Raw genomic sequence first — 19906 nt, forward strand, 5'->3', positions numbered from 1 at the left:
ATGGCTGTAAAGGTGATAATTGTTAAAAAAATGATTCAAACACACAAAAATGTTTTATCAGCTGTCACCTTATGATTTAATTGTCTTTCCTTATGAGAACATTTAAAAATTCATTGACTCTGTTTTAGAAAATTGAAATCTACAGTAACAAAATTTTAATTTTAGTAAAAAACTAAACCTTTTTAACGAAAAATTTACTTTAAGTCCCTGGCTGCTGCCACTGCTGCTAAGTCGCTCCAGTCATGTCCAACTCTGTGCAACACTGCCATAGATGGCAGCCCACCAGGCTCCCCCGTCCCTGGGATTTTCCAGGCAAGAACGCTGGAGTGGGATGCCATTTCCTTCTCCAATGCATGAAAGTGAAAAGTGAAAGTGAAGTCGCTCAGTCGTGTCCGACTCTTCGCGACCCCATGGACTGCAGCCTATCAGGCTCCTCTGCGCATGGGATTTTCCGGGCAGGAGTACTGGAGTGGGGTGCCATCGCCTTCTCCGACTATTGGCTACTCTTGCCAAATAGCCAGAGAATTGAAGTAAATTTTTTCAAGAATCAATTCTATTATATACACACATCTTGTTAATAATTACTTTTAATGGAATAAATCATCAAATAGAGAAAGAACTGATTTCAATGTAATGAAAAGCACAATGGCTTCTTTTGTGTTAATTTTCATCCTTATTTCCAGGATTGATAAACTGCATTCATTACAATAATTCAGTAGCCCTAAATTGCTTTTATGAAGTACTGACTTCAATTTAGCTTCTCACTTAAAATTTGTTGAAGCTTCTTAATGTTGTTATGGCAACATCATAACTGTTCAAAAGATTATGCAAAATTCATGCAATTTGCAGATTCTCAATAAACCTTTGTTTTCATTTCCCCAAATTTTTATTATTTAAAAAAATCCACCTCTAGAATGTTATAACACCCAACAAAACTTCTAGTTGTTGAAAGATACACTGGAATAAAGTGTTAATGGGATTTAAGTGACCACACTTTTGTTTTTAAGTTACTCTTTTAAAAAATAGAAATGTAACATCTGATTGATTGCCCCAAACTTTCCTCTAAAATCCCTGGAATGCAGAGTTCTTTCCATGGTGTATGTAGTACCATCAATTTTTACAAGTAAGAACTGACAAGGCTACTAAAGTTTGTAGGAACTATTGCCTAAAAAGTGAAATAATCTTTTGATGTCTCTAAAAATAAGCCCCTCTCTATGAAAGTTTGTGGATTGCTGATCCTATGATTAAAACACTAATCTGTATCTGTTAAAGGATAAGTCTCTCTTTTCTTACAGTCAGAAGACATTGAATCATTGATTCCAAAAGGATTGTCAGAATTTACAAAACAGCAAATTCGCTATATTCTGCAGGTGAGATGGGGTGAAGAGTGCCTGTGAATTCACAACTGAAAAACCCCTAGCCTAGGATGTTTCCTTTAATTAATAACAGAAAGATTTAAATAAAAATCCTGTTTTACAAGAGTTAATTACATTTTGATTAAACAAGGGCTGAATTATAGTTTGGTCAGACTATCAAAGACTAGTACTGAATGACTAACATTCAGGAAATTGTTATCGAAATATTATTCCCAAAGAATGCCCTTATTCTCTCCTCGCTGCTTGTAGCACAACCTGACTCTGACTTATAGACTTCACCCTCCTCTTCTCCATGATACTTTCTATACCTCCCTACCCTACCCTTGGCAGATGGAAAGGTCATTGCATTGATTTTCCTGAATTGTGGAAAGTTAGAGACCACTGCAGCAATAAATTCCCCTACATTTAAAGGGAGAAACAGATCAAGATAGATCAAAATAGGTGCTAAAGAATAGAGCTAAAAAGAAGAGTGCATGTGTTTGCAAGAAAAGATTCTAAAGATAATCCAGTTTTGTCTAGTGAGGCAAATTTCTAAGTTTGATATTTGATCTCAAGCCTTTATTGATCATTCACATATTGGACCTGGCATCTTATCTGTGCAACTTAAGTGAAATATAAGTGTGTATTATAAACAGACAGGGGTATAGGGAACACTTATGCTCTGCAAAATCTGAATCTTGGCTATATCCTTGATATTATTTCTGGTGGCACGAGGTCCATCCAAAGTGTAATGAAGGCCTGTTTCCTTGAAAAACTGATAATGTTTGCATCTAAGTTCCTGAGAGACATTAGTCTATAGTTTTCTTTGTATTCTCTTTGATTTTGGTGTCAGGATAATTTAGCTTCATGAAATGAATTGGGAAATGTCTCTTCTATTTTCTGGAAGAAACTGTATAAGGAGTGGCTTTAATTGTTCTTGAAACATTTGGTAAAATCCTTCAGTGAAATATCTGGGCATAGATGGCATGGATGTATATTTTTTTTAGTTTAAAAAATTCTAAATTCAATTCCTTAATAGTTATAGATCTATTCAAGTGATCTGTTTCATATTGGATGAGTTGCGATAGCCCATGTTTCTCAAGGAGGTAGTCCATTTCACCTAAATTGTCAAATTTTTATGTGTATAATTATTCATAGTATTTCCTGACTATCCTTTTCACATCTGCAGGGTCTGTTTTCCTCTCCTCTAATTTCTGACACTAGTGATTTGTGTCTTCTGTTTTTGTTGTTAGTTTTGTTGGAGGTTTATCAATTTCATTGATTTTTTTCAAAAAACTATATTTTAGTTTTATTGATCTCTATTTTTTCCTTTTAAATTTCCATTGAATTTTTTTTGCTCTTATCTATATTATTTCCTTCCTTTGCTTGCTTTTGTTTATTTTGCTTTTCTTTGTCTAGTTTCCTGATATGGAAATTTAGATGATTGATTTCACATCTTTTCTATTTTCTAATGTAAGCATTTAGTGCTATAAATATCTTTGCAGCATAGCTTCAGTGTGTCCCACAAGTTATAATATGTATTTTCATTTTCATTAAATTTTATGTATTTTCATCTCTCTTTGATATCTGTTTTGAATGGTGGATTATTAATGTTTAGAAGTGTATTGTTCAGTTTCCAAGTGTGTAGAGATTTTCCTATTGTCATTCTGTTATTCATTTCTAGTTTGATTCCACAATGGTCAGAAAATATACTTGATATGAGATCAATTTTCTTGAAATGGTTTAGTTTTATGTCAAGAATATGGTCTATTTTGGGTATATGTTCCATGAAAACATGAAAGGAACATGTATCTGTTGTTGGATAAAGTATTCTGTAAATGCTGATTACATCCTTTGGTTGATGATATTGTTGAATTGTTATAAACTCTTGCTCATTTTCTGCTAAGTAGTTCTATCAGTTGCTGAGAAAGGAGTGTAAAAGTGTTTAGTTGTAGCTGTGGATTTGTTGGTTTCTCCTTTCAGTTCTATTAGTTTTTGTCTGATACGTTTTGCAGCTCTGTTGTCTGATGCATAGACATTTAGGATTGCTATGTCTTCTTGGCAGATTGACTCTTATTCTGTAATGTTTCTCTGTGTCCCTGGTAATGTTCTTTGCTCTAAAGTCATTTTTATCTAATGTCAATATAGCCCTCCTGCTTTCTTTTAAGGCTTGCATGATATATCTTTTCCTTTCATTATATATATTTTAATTTTCATTATCTTTGAAATGAGTTTCTTGTAGAAAACACATAGTTAGGTTATGGTTTTTTTTTTTTTTCTTATCCCTCTGTCAAGTCAATCTCTGTCTTTTAACTGGTGTATTTAGATCAAGTTGTAATTATTGGCATGTTAGGGCTAGACCTGACATTGTGTTTTCTGTTCATTCTGTCTTTTGTTTCTTTGTTTTCTTTGTCTTGCTTTCATATAGATTACTTAAGTATATTTTAGAATTCCATTTTGATTTATCTCTAGTGCTTTTAAGTGTGTCATTTTGTATAAATTTTTTAGTGGTCGCTATATTATATATCCATAACTTATCCCCATGTATTAGTGTCAATATTTTATTGGTATCAGTTAACTACAGAACATTTTTCTTATTTCATCTTTCTTTTAGCCTCCATATTTATGACTTTTAAAATATTTCCCCTAAGTACATTGAAAGCCATGTCAGACAACATTATAATTTTTATGGCTTGAATCATCAATTTTAATTTAGAAAATGCAAAAAGAGAAGGAAAACCTACTGTATTTGCCCATATTTTTGCTTACTGTGTTACTTCTTCCTTCTTGATAGTCCACGTGATTGAAAGTCACTCAGTCGTGTCTGACTCTTTGCAACCCCATGGAATGTAGCCTGCCGGGTTCCTCAGTCCATGGAATTCTCCAGGCCAGAATACTGGAGTGGGTAGCTGATCCCTTCTCCAGGGAATCTTTCCAACCCAGGGATCGAACCCAGGTCTCCCACATTGTAGGTGGATTCTTTGCCATCTGAGCCACCAGGGTCCAAATTTCCTCTATCTTTTCCTTTCTCTTCAGAAAACTTCCTTCAATCATTCTTTTAGTGTAGGTCTGCTAGTGAAAAATTATTTTTCGTTTCATCTAATCTGTGATTTCCCCTCATTCCTAAAAGTTTTTTTCCCATTGAATACAGAATTTGTAGTTGGCAGTTCTCTTGTTTCATCACTTAAAAAACATTCTGGCTTCTGTTGTTTCTCATAAGAAATTGATTGTCATTGGAATTGTTATTCCCAATAGTTAAGGTTTCTTTTGCTGCTTTTAAGATTTTTAAATTTATCTTCAGTTTTAAAAAGTTTGGCTGATATGTCCAGGGGTGGATTTCTTTGGATTTATCCTACTTGAGGTTTTCTCAACTTCTTGAATGTGTATGTTTGGTTTTTTGCTAATTTGGAAGCATTTTCAGCCATTATTTTTTCATATACTTTCTCAACTCCACCTTCTTTCTTTTCCCCTTCTAGGATTCTGATGACATAAATATTAGATATATGTTATACTCCCATTGGACACTGAGGCCCTGTTCAATCTTTTAATCTATTCTCTCTCTGATGTTCAGAATTAAGTATTTTTTGTTGTTCTATCTTCAAGTTCACTTATTCTTTGCTCTGTCCTTTCCATTATGCTTTTTAGTCCATCCATTGGGCTTTTTTTTTAAGTTATTGCTCTTTTAAGTTCTAAAATTTCCATTTAGTTACTCTTAATTTGTTTTCTCAGATTGTCCATTGTGTTGCTGAGACTTTCTATTTTTTGTTATAAATCTTTGCAAATTCTTATTGAAACATTTTTAAGATGGCTATTTTAAAATACTTGTCAGATAATTCTAACATTTTTGGTATCTTGATGTTGGCATGTATTGACTCTTTTTTTTTTATCAAGTTGAGATTTTCCTGTTCTAAGAATAAGTGATTTTTTTATTGACACCTGGATATTTTGAGTATTATGTTATGACTTTTTGTTCTGCTCAAATCTTCTTTTGTAGCAGGCTTCCTCTGATACTGAGAAACAGAGGAAGTGGGGCAAAAGCTAATTACTGCCAGGTGGGAATGAAAGTCCAGGGTTCCCTACTCTGCTTCTGTTGACACAGGTTGGGGGAGTATCTCATTGTTCTTCCTGGGAAGGGAGGTCCTTACTGATAACACCCTGGTTTCGATGGGAAAGAGTGTTGTAGTAATGTTCCTCTCTTGGCCTCTACAAACACTGTAAGGTGAGTAGCTTCACTTCTGTTGGACAATGATGAAAGTCTTGACTCTTCACTGAAAGTGAAAGTGAAGTCGCTCAGTCGTGTCTGACTCTTTGTGACCCCATGGACTGTAGCCTATCAGGCTCCTCTGCCCATGGGATTTTCCAGGCAAGAGTGCTGGAGTGGATTGCCATTTCCTTCTCCAGGGGATCTTTCCGACCCAGGAATCGAACCCAGGTCTCCCGCATTGCAGGCAGACGCTTTACCATCTGAGCCACCAAGAATTCACTAATTCCAATTAAGTGACTAAGCAGGGAGATTGAAAGAGAGATAGTCTAATTTCCCTTCTTGGCTTTTGATGCTTTGGGTAGAGTAGAATATAGTTGCATTTTTTTTCTGTGATGTTTGGCTGGAGTAGAGTGGTTATCTAAATGCTATCTGCCTTGCTAGTCTGCCCTTTTTATGGTCCTTTGGCTAGAGAGAGCAGGCTTTCCTAGGGACTTTCATTGTCCATATCTCTGGTGTTTCTGGGTTACTGATTTCCCCAACATCACTCTGATAAATGAAGCAAAAAGAAAGCCTAGGAAATCACTTCTGTATTTTTCCTTAGCTCCCAATGTTCTAAACCAGAGTTCATTCTTTTTTTTTTTCACCTTTCAGAGTCTTTTTATGTATGTTTTATGCATAAATTCCAGGGCTTTCAGTTATATTTAGCAAGAAGAATAGAGAAAAGTATTTCTGCTCCATCTATTCAGAAACAGAAGTTGCTTATTTTAAAATCATTTTTCTTTGAAGAACTGAGTTTAACCTAGTGAAAGGATTGTTCTTCCTCTTTAAAATTTGAAATATTTTTATACTTCAAGCTTAAACTTAATTTGTATTATATTGTTCTCAACTCAGCCAAAATCAATGCATTTGGCAGCACACTTAGGGAGATACAATTTATTATTTGAAGATTGACTGTCTCATCTTTTCTAATCTTTAGAGAAAAAAAGTAAATTTGAGAATATGCTGATATATTTCTATCATGAAAAAAGTGATACTTCATCATGGGTAAAAAGAGACCCTTTTCAAATAACATAGCTATGATCTCTTCAGGAATATTCCTTGGATTACTTATGCATGTTATTAACCAAATGCCCTGCATCACTATTCTAATATTGTCATATTAAAAATGAAGTTGTAAATAAGTTTGCTTGTAGAGCAGAAAAATTAGGTTACTATTACTTACATTGCTTGTTTTAAATGCTAGTAAAAATAAATCATCAATTGTTTTCTTCCCCCAGATGAGGGATATGTCTGATAAATCTCTTCGACTAGTGCTGTCCACATTCAGCAACATACGGGAAGAGCTTGGACATCTTCAGAATGACTTGACAGTAACATTTATTTTGATTTTTCTTTCCAAAGATTTTCTAGTTCTTAGCTTCCTAACATATAAATCAAGGCATTCAGTCTGCCTTTTAAAAATTTAATACAATAATATTTTGCTCACCCAGATATAGTTATTTTCTTGTAACAGTTAATTGGGGTTGGAGGAGAGAAGTAAAGAGCTGTCCAGTGTGAAAATGAAAGAAACTTGGGTGCACACTTATTATTTAGTTTACCACTAAGGTAATTTAATGCTTAAAGCCAGGGAGTAGTTTGTAAAATTAGAATAGTCTGACTCATTGATTGGAAACTTCCCCTTTTCTGTAATAATAAAGCATACTTCGCATTTTTTTGAATGTTTGAAAATTTCTATCTTTAAGAACTAACATTTTCTGATTTCTATTTTAATTGATGTTCTTCATGACATCAGCTAGATACATTCAGAAGACTTTCCATACAGTAAATTACTCCTTGAGGACTTTGGAGTGGGCTTTTTGTTTCTGGGTTCTGATGAATACATTCAGACTCTTAATTTGAAAATTCAAAACCTACTGGGATTAACAAGGAGTCTTTGTGGATGTAAGGAAAAAATGTTAAGTAATTCTGAAGGTTCTGCTTCATTGCACTTAGGATTCATCAGTTCATCAAAATGTCTATCAATGCAGGTTTTAAAGTTTCAATCATTTTGTGTCCCATATTTTGATTAACTTTTAGAATTCTGTTTTATTAAACAACTGCAAATGAAATAAGTGCTTATTTAAACATTTCAATGAAAACAGATCTTTGTCTTGTGTAACCGTTGACAAGTTTCTGTAATTCTCAGTCATAAATAATTTTGGTTCTAGTCACTGGAAAATGATAAGATAAGGCTTGAGAAAGACTTGACATTCAAAGAAACTCAAATAAAAGAGTATGAAGAACTCTTGGCATCAGTGAGAGCTGATAATCGCCAACAACAGGTAAATTGACATTTTCATTGATAATAATTTAGATTGATAGTTTTTCATATGCACAGTTAGCACATTGGAGTTATGAGATACAATCCAGACAATTAAAATATGATGAAATAATTTGTTCATATTATTGAGAATTGAGAGGCCTTGGGTATTTCCAGTTACTGAAGCCCTCTCAGAAAAATATATGGGTGTGTATATATATATGTATATATATATATATACATGTATATATATATATATATATATATATATATATCTTAAGTATTTTAGGTATGAAGTATAAACAATTCACAATTTTCTATGTTGTTAAGTGACAAAAATTGTATAAATATTGAATATCTAAGTTCACTCACTCATTTGGTCTTGTGTGTTGCTAAAAAGGTTTTTGTAGATCTTAACACATTTGTGCAATGAGTAATTGAATGAATGAACTCTAAAAGTTTTCTACAGATATCTGAGCAGAGATGATTCTTTGGAAATCATAATAAATCTCTGAGGCTGATCCATTCCTAAAATTGGCTCCTGGGACAATCCCAAATTTGGGTTGAGTTTCTAGTTGTTACGTAATCAGGCATAGGGTTGTTTTGGTGCCTACCGGAAGATAGGTAATCATATTGCCAAGGAGTAGCAAGAATTTGCTAAATTGGTACACTGAAAATTCATCTAATCTCGATTCCTTCTCACTCAAGAGGGTAAGTGAGAGTAATGAATTTCATAGCTGACTTAACTTACCATTTAAGGATAAATATATAAGCAAACTGGCATGGAAAAATATTTGCTTTGTTTCATTGAATTAATCAACTAAAAGCACTCTCTCCTAAAAAGTAAAATCCATTTGTCTTATTTATTACGTATTCTTTACAGCAAGGATGTCAAGACTCAACCTCAAAATGCCAAGCTTTGGAAGAAGACAATCTCTCTCTTCAGCATACGCTATCAGACATAGAATATAAACTAAAAGAATTGGAATACTGTAAGCGTAATTTAGAGCAAGAGAATAAAAATCTTAGAATGCAGGTATTCAAATTTTGTTTTAAGCATGTGCTATTGCCTTAATTATACCATTGGTTATATATACATCTATGTGCTGTGCTAAGTTGCTACAGTCATGTCTGAGTCTCTGCAACTCTATAGACCATAGTCCCCCAGGCTCCTCTGTCCATGGGATTCTCCAGGCAAGAATACTTGAGTGGATTGCCATGCCCTCCTCCAGGGGAGCCTCCTGATCCAGGAATTGAACCTGCGTCTTTTAGCCTGCATTGGCAGGCGGGTTCTTTACTACTAGTGCCACCTGCGAAGCCCATATGTGTGCGTGTGTGTGTGTCTGTGTGTGTATCCAATTCAACACGAGAAAATACATAGACTGCTTTCTCATGATTTTACATGAAGTTATGTCTTAACTCACTGCCATGCCATTTCAGCTGTATAATGAACTTACAAAAAAAAAATCCTTCTGATTATTTCAATGTTTTGTTTAATTATGTGTTTTTTTATCTATTAATGTTGTATAATATAATATGCATTTCCTTCATAACAGTCTAATTAAAGAAAATTATTTTGCCTTGTGTAGGTTTCTGAGACTTGCACAGGCCCGATGCTGCAGGCTAAAATGGATGAGATTGGCAACCATTACATGGAGATGGTAAAAAACTTAAGAATGGAGAAAGACAGAGAGATCTGCAAACTAAGGGTATGTAGATCCTACACTGCATAAATGTACAGGTCAGCACAGATTTTCTAATAAGATAATGTTATTTTCAAGTTTAAAGCTACAAAGAAAAATCAACTGAAGGTAGAGTGATAGGACTATGTTGTAGAATTTTTTGCTAAATACATATCATTGTGTAAAGAATATTGTTAAATTGTTTTGTAATTTAGCTTCATCTTTTCTAGGAAAGAAAAAAAGAAGACATTAAGTTGGGGTTGTTGGTTTTTTAATTTCAATTTATTTATTTGGTGATGGAGGAGAAGGGAACACTTTATGATCCTACCCGAAGCTTGCTCTATGCAGGCAAGAACAACTTTCAAGATTGTCCAGTGAAGCCACATTTGAATTCATAAAAATCTTTCTTTGACTTTGAGGGGTGATACATAGCAACAGCTTTGTGAAGTACAAGGATAAAACTATTGAATTATGTACCTGTAATTGGCATCAAAATCAAGGTGATATTTGTGAGAATAATTGTACATTGCCTTATTTTGTCATTCTAGGTCAAATTGACTAACCCTTAAATTACTGATACCTAATTGTAGTTATATAACTCAAATCTTTTAATATAAAAACTGACCACAGAGTTTTTTTTTCCAAATATAAGGTATAGTCTTTACCAAAAATCAATACAATATTGTAAAGTAATTAACTTCCAATTAAAATAAATAAATTTATATTTTAAAAAATAAATTAAGTAAAAAAATAAAATTGAAACAAAATAGAATTTGTTCAAAAGGAAATCGACTTTCTTGCAGATTTCCTCCACTGGTTTCTTTTATATCAGAATGTTACTAATAACACTTTAACATAATAGTCATCTCTGCATACACAATACAGTAAAGAAGGAAATGAACAGGATTTGGAGTCAGAAGACCTGTCATGGAGTTGCAGCTGTGTTGCTTACTAGCTGTTGCTCCTTTGTATAATTTAACATCTCTGGATCTCATTTACCTGTTTTGTAAATAAGGTTTATAATAACACTTATCTCAGAGGGCTGCTGTGAGGACTGAGAGAAGTTATGCAGGCAGGAGGAATATGTTGTTAAGTGCAAATCATGATATAATATTAGTTACTGAGTTTTCCTTAATTAGTATTTGAAGGAATATAAAGTACCTGTTTTCTTAGCTTCATTTTAATTCTGTTGCCTAGGATTTTTACTTATATAATGCCTAAGCCTAAACAGTAAAGTCAACTTTAAAAAGTGAGAAATTCCTAATTGGTATTTCAATTCATCTTCAACATTCATAAATCTCCAAATGTTTATAACTATTGGTATTTTACTCTTCATTTCATAACTAGCTTTATGACTTTCTGTCATTTAACCTCTTTGGAACTCAGTTATCCATTTTGTTAAATGAGAATTATAATAGTTCTAAGTTCTTTTTAAATCCTTAGACTCAATTAAATCAGTACCAAAAAGACGTTTCAAGAAGAGAAGGAAGCTGCAGTGATTTCCAATTCAAGATTCATGAACTGACAAGTTTGCTGGAAGAGAAGGATTCCCTTATAAAGCGTCAGTCAGAGGTAACAGAGAAGGGGTCAAAGTGGAGAGGAACCATACAACTCAACCATGTGGGATAAATACTTCCCACAAACTAAGAAAAGACATATTTCCAAGACTTAGTTTATTCATAAAAAAGAATGTGAATGACCATGAAAAAGTAGAAAGCTGTATTTCAGGAGAAATAATTCAAAGGAAAGATAGAATTGAAGCAAAAAATGTTATGCTTTTAATATTTTTTAAAATGTTGATTTTCTACCTCATTAGCAATGAAACTTCCAATAAGACTGAGTTGCTTCAGTAAGGGACTGTGTTATATTCCTTTCTATGACTATAGTATATAGCCCAAGTTCTGTTATAAAATAGGTACTGAAGGAAGAAAGTATCCAAAATGGTGGTTAATATCGTATTGCTGTTATTGAACAAATGGTACTTGTAGTAATGTTCAGTAATAGATTATCTTTTAGGAAACAATATCTGTTCCCATATTGCAGTTTCAATACTTTTCTGCTATAGTTATACTTTTTAATCTTTTGCAACAGAAATTTTCACATATTCACCTTGAGAATCATGCCCATTCTATCTCATGTTATCCTTTAAGTATAGAAATCCTATACCAGTTAGTGGATTCTTGCAGAGACTTATAATGTAACTTAATTAGGTATCATGAAGCAAGACTATATAGAATTCAACAAGTAGGATTGGAATATTCTTACCTCAAGGCTAAAAAGGAAGGGAAAAATTATTCTTAGAACCTTGTTAAATGATCAGAAATACCTTTTACCTCCTGTTTGTACTGTTTTTAAATGGTTATATTGTCTTTTATTTGTAAGGAACTCTCAAAGTTGAGACAAGAAATATATTCATCTCATAACCAACCCTCCAGTGGTGGAAGGACAACTATTACAACTAGAAAGTAATGTATTTTTAATGAAATTTGGATATAATTTTGGTTATGATATAATCCAAGTTATAGCATGTTTACTTGATATATACACCCTTAGACAGAATTTGGTGTTTTCTGCTGGCCAGTAATTCTACTGAGGAATGAATGTTCAAAAAAAGATGATAAAATTGAACAGCACACTTTCACTGTATTTATAATACATTAAATACAGTGAAAGTAAAAAGCAAATAATTCGTTGTTTAACCAACCATATTAGTCAGGACTCTTTCAGTTGCACATGCCAGAAATGCAGCTTAAACTGGGAATTGGTTAATCCACTTAACTGGGATTGCTTGTTGTCCAAATGGATTTGTGTGATCAAAATATGTCTTCAGAAATCTGTCTTTATATTTTGGCTCTGTTCTTTCCTGCATCATCATTCTTAGGCAGCATCTCTTGTGTAATTAATATGACCATAACTTACGTTGCAGCAATTTAGCAAAATAAAATAGAAAGTGACTCTTTATTAATACATTCAGCAACAATCAAGTTTGGATATTTCATATAAATGGAATAATGCAAAATGTAATCTTTGGAAACCGAAATCTTTCACTTGGGATGTTTTCAAGATTCATCTGTGGTTTAGCATGTGTCAGTACTTCATTGATTTTTGTTACTAAATAGTATTCCATTTTATGGATATATATAACATTTTATTTATCCATTCATCAATTGATGAAAATTTGGGCTGTTTTCAGTTTTGAACAATGCTATTGTAAATATCTGTGTTCAAATTTGTGTATAAATATATGTTCATTTCTTTTAAGTATATACCTAGGAGTAGAATTGCTTAGCTCATAGTAACTCTGTTTAATTTTTTGGAGAACTCCTAAATTTTTCCAAAGTAGCTGCACCATTTTATAGCCATTAGCATTTGCCTTATATATTGAGTTGCTCCTATATTGGGTGCATAAATATATACAATTGTTATGTCTTCTTGGATTGATCCCTTGATCATTTTGTAGTGTCCTTCCTTGTCTCTTGTAACAGTCTTTATTTTAAAGTCTGTTTTGTCTGATATGAGTGTTGCTACTCCAGCTTTCTTTTGATTTCCATTTGCATAGCTCATCTTTTTCTGCTCCCTCACTTTCAGTCTGTATGTGTCCCTAGGTATGAGGTGAGTCTCTTGTAGACAGTATATATATGGGTCTTGTTTTTGTATCCATTCAGTCAGTCTATGTCTTTTTGGTTGGAGCATTTAATCCATTTACATTTATGGTAATTATCAACTTTTATGTTCCTACTGACATTTTATAAATTGTTTTGGGTTTGTTTTGTAGGTCTTTTCCCCCTTCCTTTCCTCCTTTGTTCTTGTCTCTTGTGTTTCTTGCCTAGAAAGTTTTCTTTAGCATTTATTGCAAAGCTGGTTTGGTGGTGCTGAATTCTTTTAGCTTTTGTCTGTCTGTGAAGCTTTTGATTTCTCTGTTGAGTCTGAATCAGAGCCTTTCTGGGTAGAGTATTCTTGGTTGTAGGATTTTTCCCCCTTTCATTACAAATATATCCTGCCACTCCCTTCTGGCCTGCAGAGTTTCTGCTGAAAAATCTGCTAATAACCTTATGGGGATTCCCTTATACGTCATTTGTTACTTTCACCTTATTTATTTGAATTTTTTTTCTTTGTATTTAATTTGTGTTTGTTTGATTAATATGTGTCTTGGTGTGTTCTTCCTTGGGTTTATCCCATATGTGAATCTGCACTTCCTGGGCTTGGGTGACTATGTCCTTTCCCATGTTAGGGAAGTTTTCAACTATAATCTCTTCAAATATTTTCTCAGGCCCTTTCTCTTTTTCTTCCAGGATCCTTTTAATTCAAATGTCTGTGCATTTAATGTTGTCCCGAAAGTCTCTGAGACTGTCCTAATTTCTTTTCATTCTTTTTTCTTTGCTTTGTGGCAGAGATTTTCACCATTCTCTCTTCCAGGTCACTGAACTGTTTTTATGCCTCAGTTACTCTGCTATTTTTTCCTTCTAGTGTATTTATTTCAGTTCTTGTCTTGTTCATCTATGTTTATTTGTTCTTTAGTTCTTCTAGGTCTTTGGTAAACATTTTTTGCATCTTCTTGATCTCTGCCCCCATTCTTTTTCCGAGATCTTGGGACATCTTTACTATCATTATTACTCCAAATTCTATTTTAGATAGATTGCTTGTCTCCTCTTCATTTAGTTGTTTTCGTAGAAGTTTATCTTGCTTCTTCATCTGTAACATATTTCTTTCTCATCTCATTTTGTCACTTACTATGTTTATGGTCTCCTTCCCAAAGTCTGCATGATCATGGTTCCTCTTGCTTCTGGTGCTTGCCTTCTTGTGGGTGAGGCTGGTCCAGAGGCTTGTTCCATTATCCCCTTGATAGGGTGATCAGAGCTTGCCCTACATGTTGCATGCCCTAGATATTGCTATTTGGTTGTCACTGCCCTGTCAGGGGTGGGGTCTGTTCCCTAGTTGTCAGAGTAGAGACCCCCAGATCTGTTTCTTAGCTGTTTTTCTGATCTGTGGTATAAGATAGGTAGGATTGAAGCACTCCCACTGGGAGAGAAGCCACTGAGTATTCCTCCTTTGCAGGTGTTCACCTGTCAATGTGCTCTGTTGTGTTCCCTTTTGCCTGTTAATGAGCTTACAAAGTACAATGTTGTTGTTGGTGTTCTTGGTCCCACCTTAACTGTGGGCATGCCAGCAATTGGCCCTGGTGACTCCCAGGCACTGTTTTCATCAGGCCATTGGCTCAGATCCACTGAAGTCAGGTCCTAGGACTGCATCAGCTATGCACCTGGACTCACCATGGGAACTACAGAGGCAGCTCATATTTTGGTCTGCCCCAACCTTCACATGTATGTGCCCACAAAGCCCACAGCTGCTAAAGTTAGACCCCTCCCAGCTACAAGAATATTTGTCCTTTCAGATGTTTCACGTGCACTGAATTTAGGAAGCCATCAGTGGAGGTGTAACTAAAGTTTATACAGCTGCTAAGAGAGATTTCACCACTTCTTCCTTAGTCACATATCCCCTAGTTTCAGCCCCTTTAGGCAGATTTCCTAGTAGGGGGAGCTATCCGTGTCCTCCTAGGACAGCATGGGCAGGTCCTGACTCCCACTGATGGATATTCTGGAGGAGCAAATTTACTATATGCTCCCAGGACAATGGGACAGCTCCTGGAACTCACTGGTGGATTTCCTAGTAGCAAGAGCTATCCGTGCTCTCCTGGGACAGCAGGGCAGTTCCAGCATCTACCTGCAGGTCTGGAAGAGGTGGTCAGTGTCTGCCTCTGGAGCCCAAGATGGTGATGGTGACTGATGCCAGTCCCCAGGCCTCCTCTAGGCAGTGTCCTGTGCCTGGGAGCACTCACAGGGAAAGAAGCTCTTATGGTGGTCCCACCCCTCTCCTCATGTGCCTCCCAATAATGGTGCCTTCTTTCTCTGGTGGGCTCAGGGTTCTTCCTAGTACACCTAGACCTAGTTAGGTGTAGTTTCCACACCTAACCCTGGTCCTCTCCCTGAGATTGAGCTCTGGAATCTGAACTTCAGCACCCGAGCCCCACTCTCACTGACAGAAGAGTGTCTCAGGTTGGGGAACATAGATTGGCAGTGCCGACCCTCTGTGCAGGTTACTCTCTATTTTGCCTTCCACAAACCTGTTGCTGCTCTCTCCCTCTTAGGCTCCAATAGTCTCCCTCTGTCCAGTATGATCTCTCCACTGGTGAGGAGACTTCTCAAGGTGTGGGAAACTTTCTTCCTTCACAGCTCCCTCCCAAGGGTGCAGGCCTCATTCTGAATTCTTCTTTTTCCTTTTCTTTTAGTCCTACCCAAGTATGCAGAGGGGTTTTTTTAAGTCTTTTTGGGGGATGTCTGAGGTCTTCTGTGACTGTTCTTTTGTCATCATACTCCTTCTTATGTTTTCAAGACAAAAGATTTCTCTTTAAATTTTTAAAAATTGTGATATAATTAACATATAACATTATTTTAGTTTGGATATATAACACAGTGGTTCATTATATGTATATTTCTAAGTGATCACCACAATAAGTCTAGTTAATACCCAATACCATCCATAGTTACAAATTTTTTGTGATAAGAACTTTTAAAGATCTAATCTTTTAGCAACTTTCAAATATACAATACAGTATTATTAACTATAGTTACCATACTGGTCATTACATCCCAATGTATTTATTTTGTAACTGGAAGTTTGTACCTTTTGACCACTTTCACCCATTTTGCTCACCCCCTACTCCTCCACCTCGGGCAACCAGCAATATGTTCTCTTTACCTATATATATATATATATATATATTTTTTTTTTATCAAGTGAGATAATATGGTATCTGTCTGTCTCTGTCTGCCTTGTTTCATTTTGCATAATGCCCTCAGGGTCAATCCATTCTGTTGTAAATGGTAGGATTTCCTTTATTTTTTGGCTGAATGATATTCCAGTGTGTGTGTATGTATGTGTATTGAATATACAATACATAATATTTTATTTATCCATTCCAACATTGATGTACACTTACACTGATTTCATGTCTTGACTATTGGTAAATAATGTCACAATGAACATTAGAGTGCAGATACCTTTTAGTGTTTTCCCTTCCTTCTGCTAAATACCCAGAAGTTAAATTGCTAGATCATTTGATAGTTCTATTTTTAATTTTTTGAGGAACCTCAATACTGTTTTCTATAGTAGCTGTACCAGTTTGCATTCCCACCAACAGTGCAAAAGTTTCCCTTTATTCCACACACTTGCCAACATCTGCTATTTCTTGTCTTTTTGATAATAGACTTCTAAGACAGGTATGAGGTGATATCTTTCTTGATATCTTTAAATTGTGTGCTCTTTCTTTCTTTGCTAACCAATCTGGTTAGAACTATATCAATTTTAGTAATATTCTTGAAGTTATTTTCATTATTATATTTTATCTGTTTTATTGGTTTATTAAGTATATTTCTTTCTTTCTATGATTGCTCTAAGTTTTAAACTATTCTTTTTTATATTATCACAGTTTGTCCTCAAATAATGTATCTCATCACATGTAGCATAGAAATTTTATGGTAGTATATTTCCATTTTCCCATGATCTTTTTGCTATTTCTATTATCTATATTTACTTTTACATATATTATAAACCTTCAAATACAGTATTATATTGCTCTAAATAGTAAAATTATTTTTAAAATATTAAAACAAGAAAAACAATGTTTTAAATTTACTCACATATTCATCATTTCTAGTGCTGTTCATTCTTTTGCTTAGATCCAAAATTACCACCTGATAATCATTTTCCATGCTTCCTTTATTTATTTTATTTTTTATTTTTTAAATAAATTTATTTATTTTAATTGGAGGTTAATTACTTTACATCAACATGTATCTGCCACAGGTATACACGTGTTCCCCATCCTGAACCCCCTTCTCTCCTCCCTCCCTGTACCATCCCTCTGAGTCGTTGCAGTGCACCAGCCCCAAGCATCTGGTATCATGCATCGAACCTGGGCTGGCGACTTATTTCATATATGATATTATACATGTTTCAATGCCATTCTCCCAAATCATCCCACCCTCTCCCTCTACCACAGAGTCCAAAAGACTGTTCTATACATCTGTGTCTCTTTTGCTGTCTCGCATACAGGGTTATCGTTATCATCTTTCTAAATTCCATATATATGCACTAGTATACTGTATTGGTGTTTTTCTTTCTGGCTTACTTCACTCTGTATAATAGGTTCCAGTTTCATCCACCTCATTAGAACTATTTCTCACCATACTGCTCTGCTGGTGAAGACTTTTCTTGGCTTTTTATGTCTGAAAACAGTTGTAATTTTGCCTTTATTATCCAAAGTTATTTTTGCTGTGTGTAGAATAGTAACTGGAGATATTTTTTTCTTCCAGTACTTTAAAGCTGTCATTCTGCTGTCTTCTGACTTTCATTATGTCTATTATGAAGTTTGATGTTAATTTTATGATTATTTCTCTGAGTAATGCTTTTTTTCTGTTTATGAGATACTTTATCACTGGTTTTCAGCAATTTGATAATGATGTGCCTGTGTGTTTTTCTTCATCTTTAGTTTTCTTGTTCTTCATTGAGCTTCTTGGATCTTTGTGTTTAGTTTCTATCAAATTTGGAAAGAATTAGATCGTTATTTCTTCAATTATTTTTTTGTCTCCTGCTAAACCTATAATCCAGAATATATAATCCTATATCTTGTAATCCTTCAATTATGCATATATGAGGGCACCTAATATTTAACATGGCTAACTCATACTCTGTATATCTTTTTCAGTCTTTTTTTCTCTTGTGTTTGATTTTGGATAATTTGTCCTGATGTCTTCAAATTTAGTAGTATTTTTTGTCTGCAGTGCCTAATCTGTTGTTAATCCCACAGAACATTAATTTCATCTTTATAAATCTGATGTAAATCATCATATTCTCAATCTTTCTCACTGTGTTCATGCTTTCCTCCAACTTACTTATTATATACTTTATACATTTCTTTATATTTCTAGTAGCTGAAACCTTATTTGTCATTTCTTGGTTTGTTTCTACTAATTCACTTTTTCTTCTTCATTACTCATATTCCTGCTTCATTCCATGCCTACTAATTTCTTATTGAATGCCATATATTTTGATTTTACATACTTGAGTTCTGGATATTTTTTATAACACTAAGAATTTAGGAGGTTTGTTCAGAGATGAGGTTAGGCTATTTGGAAACAGTGTAATAATTTCAAGTTTTGTTTTTAAACACTTAGAACAACTTGCAGTCTAGGACCAGGTCATCCCACTACTAAGGCAGTAGTAGTGTTTTGTAGTATTTGCTTGATGCCCTCTAGTATTATGGAGAAGGAAATGGCAACCCACTCCAGTATTCTTGCCTGGAGAATCCCATGGATGGAGGAGCTTGGTGAGCTACAGTCCACGGGTCGCAAAGAGTCGAACACGACTGAGCGACTTAACTTCACTCTAGTTTTAGGAAATCTTCTCATTCTGGTTAGTGGAACACAGACTAGAGTTCCCTTCACCAAGTGAATTCCAGGAATTTTAAGACTGTTCCTTTTCAGTGGTTCTTACCCCAGCCTCAGCAGCTTTTTCACACGCCTATACTGATCAGTACTCACCAAAGACTTGTAAGGGAATTCTCCACAGATCCCTTCCTCTCTCTCCAACTATATAGCTCTCTCCTGTCTGGTATTCTGTTCTACAAATTCTCACTCCAGGCAGTGTGGTAGGCACTTGTAGGGCTCATGTCATTTGTTTCCCTTTGGGATCACTGTCTTATGCTGCCAGTGATCCATCATTGCCAGAAGCAGAAATACTTCCCTCTTATTCTCTTGAAAATAATAGTAATAAATCTAAGAGGAGATTTTCTTTTTAGAAAAAGTTAAAAGTCATTCAGAGCCAAATTAAATAAGGAAAGTCAAAGTAGGAGTGACTAAAAAGCAATAAAATTATTTTCTTGTCCAGCCTGTAAACTAACTTTTGTTTTTCTATATAGGTACAGGACACAGTATCCAATCCTAGGCCTCTTGTATGATGACTATGAATATATACCACCAGGTAGTGATACACAAACTATTGTGATTGAGAAAACAGAAGACAAATTGACTTGTGTAAGTTCATGGGACATTTTTAGAGTATATAATTAGGGAGAAAAAAATCCTAAGGCCATTACGTTTTGTTAGCAGAGTTTCTCAGCCTCAGCACTATTAATATTTAGGACTGGATAATTTGATGTGGGGGACTGCCTGCACATTGTAGGACATTGTAAAACTATAGAGAATCTGATTTTTAACACCATGATAATGACTGCCTTTTTCTTATGTTAAAATCTTAAGTACTGAAAGCAGGTAAGACTAATCTATGGTTTTTAAAGTCAGGAAGTGGT

The 19906-nt window shown here is 34.6% G+C and overlaps 1 protein-coding gene across 1 annotated transcript in view; it reads left to right on the forward strand.

Annotated features, from left to right (window-relative positions):
- Positions 1 to 19667, forward strand: part of POF1B (POF1B actin binding protein) — a 91959-nt gene extending 72292 nt beyond the window's left edge. The window contains exons 8-15 of the mRNA XM_068963182.1: positions 1296 to 1370; positions 6837 to 6929; positions 7767 to 7880; positions 8742 to 8894; positions 9448 to 9567; positions 10984 to 11112; positions 11923 to 12005; positions 19517 to 19667. Coding sequence (XP_068819283.1) covers positions 1296 to 1370; positions 6837 to 6929; positions 7767 to 7880; positions 8742 to 8894; positions 9448 to 9567; positions 10984 to 11112; positions 11923 to 12005; positions 19517 to 19667 — 918 coding nt within the window. The remainder of the gene's footprint in view (positions 1 to 1295; positions 1371 to 6836; positions 6930 to 7766; positions 7881 to 8741; positions 8895 to 9447; positions 9568 to 10983; positions 11113 to 11922; positions 12006 to 19516) is intronic.
- The last annotated feature ends 239 nt before the right edge of the window (positions 19668 to 19906 follow it).

The sequence above is a fragment of the Capricornis sumatraensis genome, chromosome X (assembly GCF_032405125.1).
Source record: "Capricornis sumatraensis isolate serow.1 chromosome X, serow.2, whole genome shotgun sequence".
Lineage (NCBI taxonomy): Eukaryota > Metazoa > Chordata > Mammalia > Artiodactyla > Bovidae > Capricornis > Capricornis sumatraensis.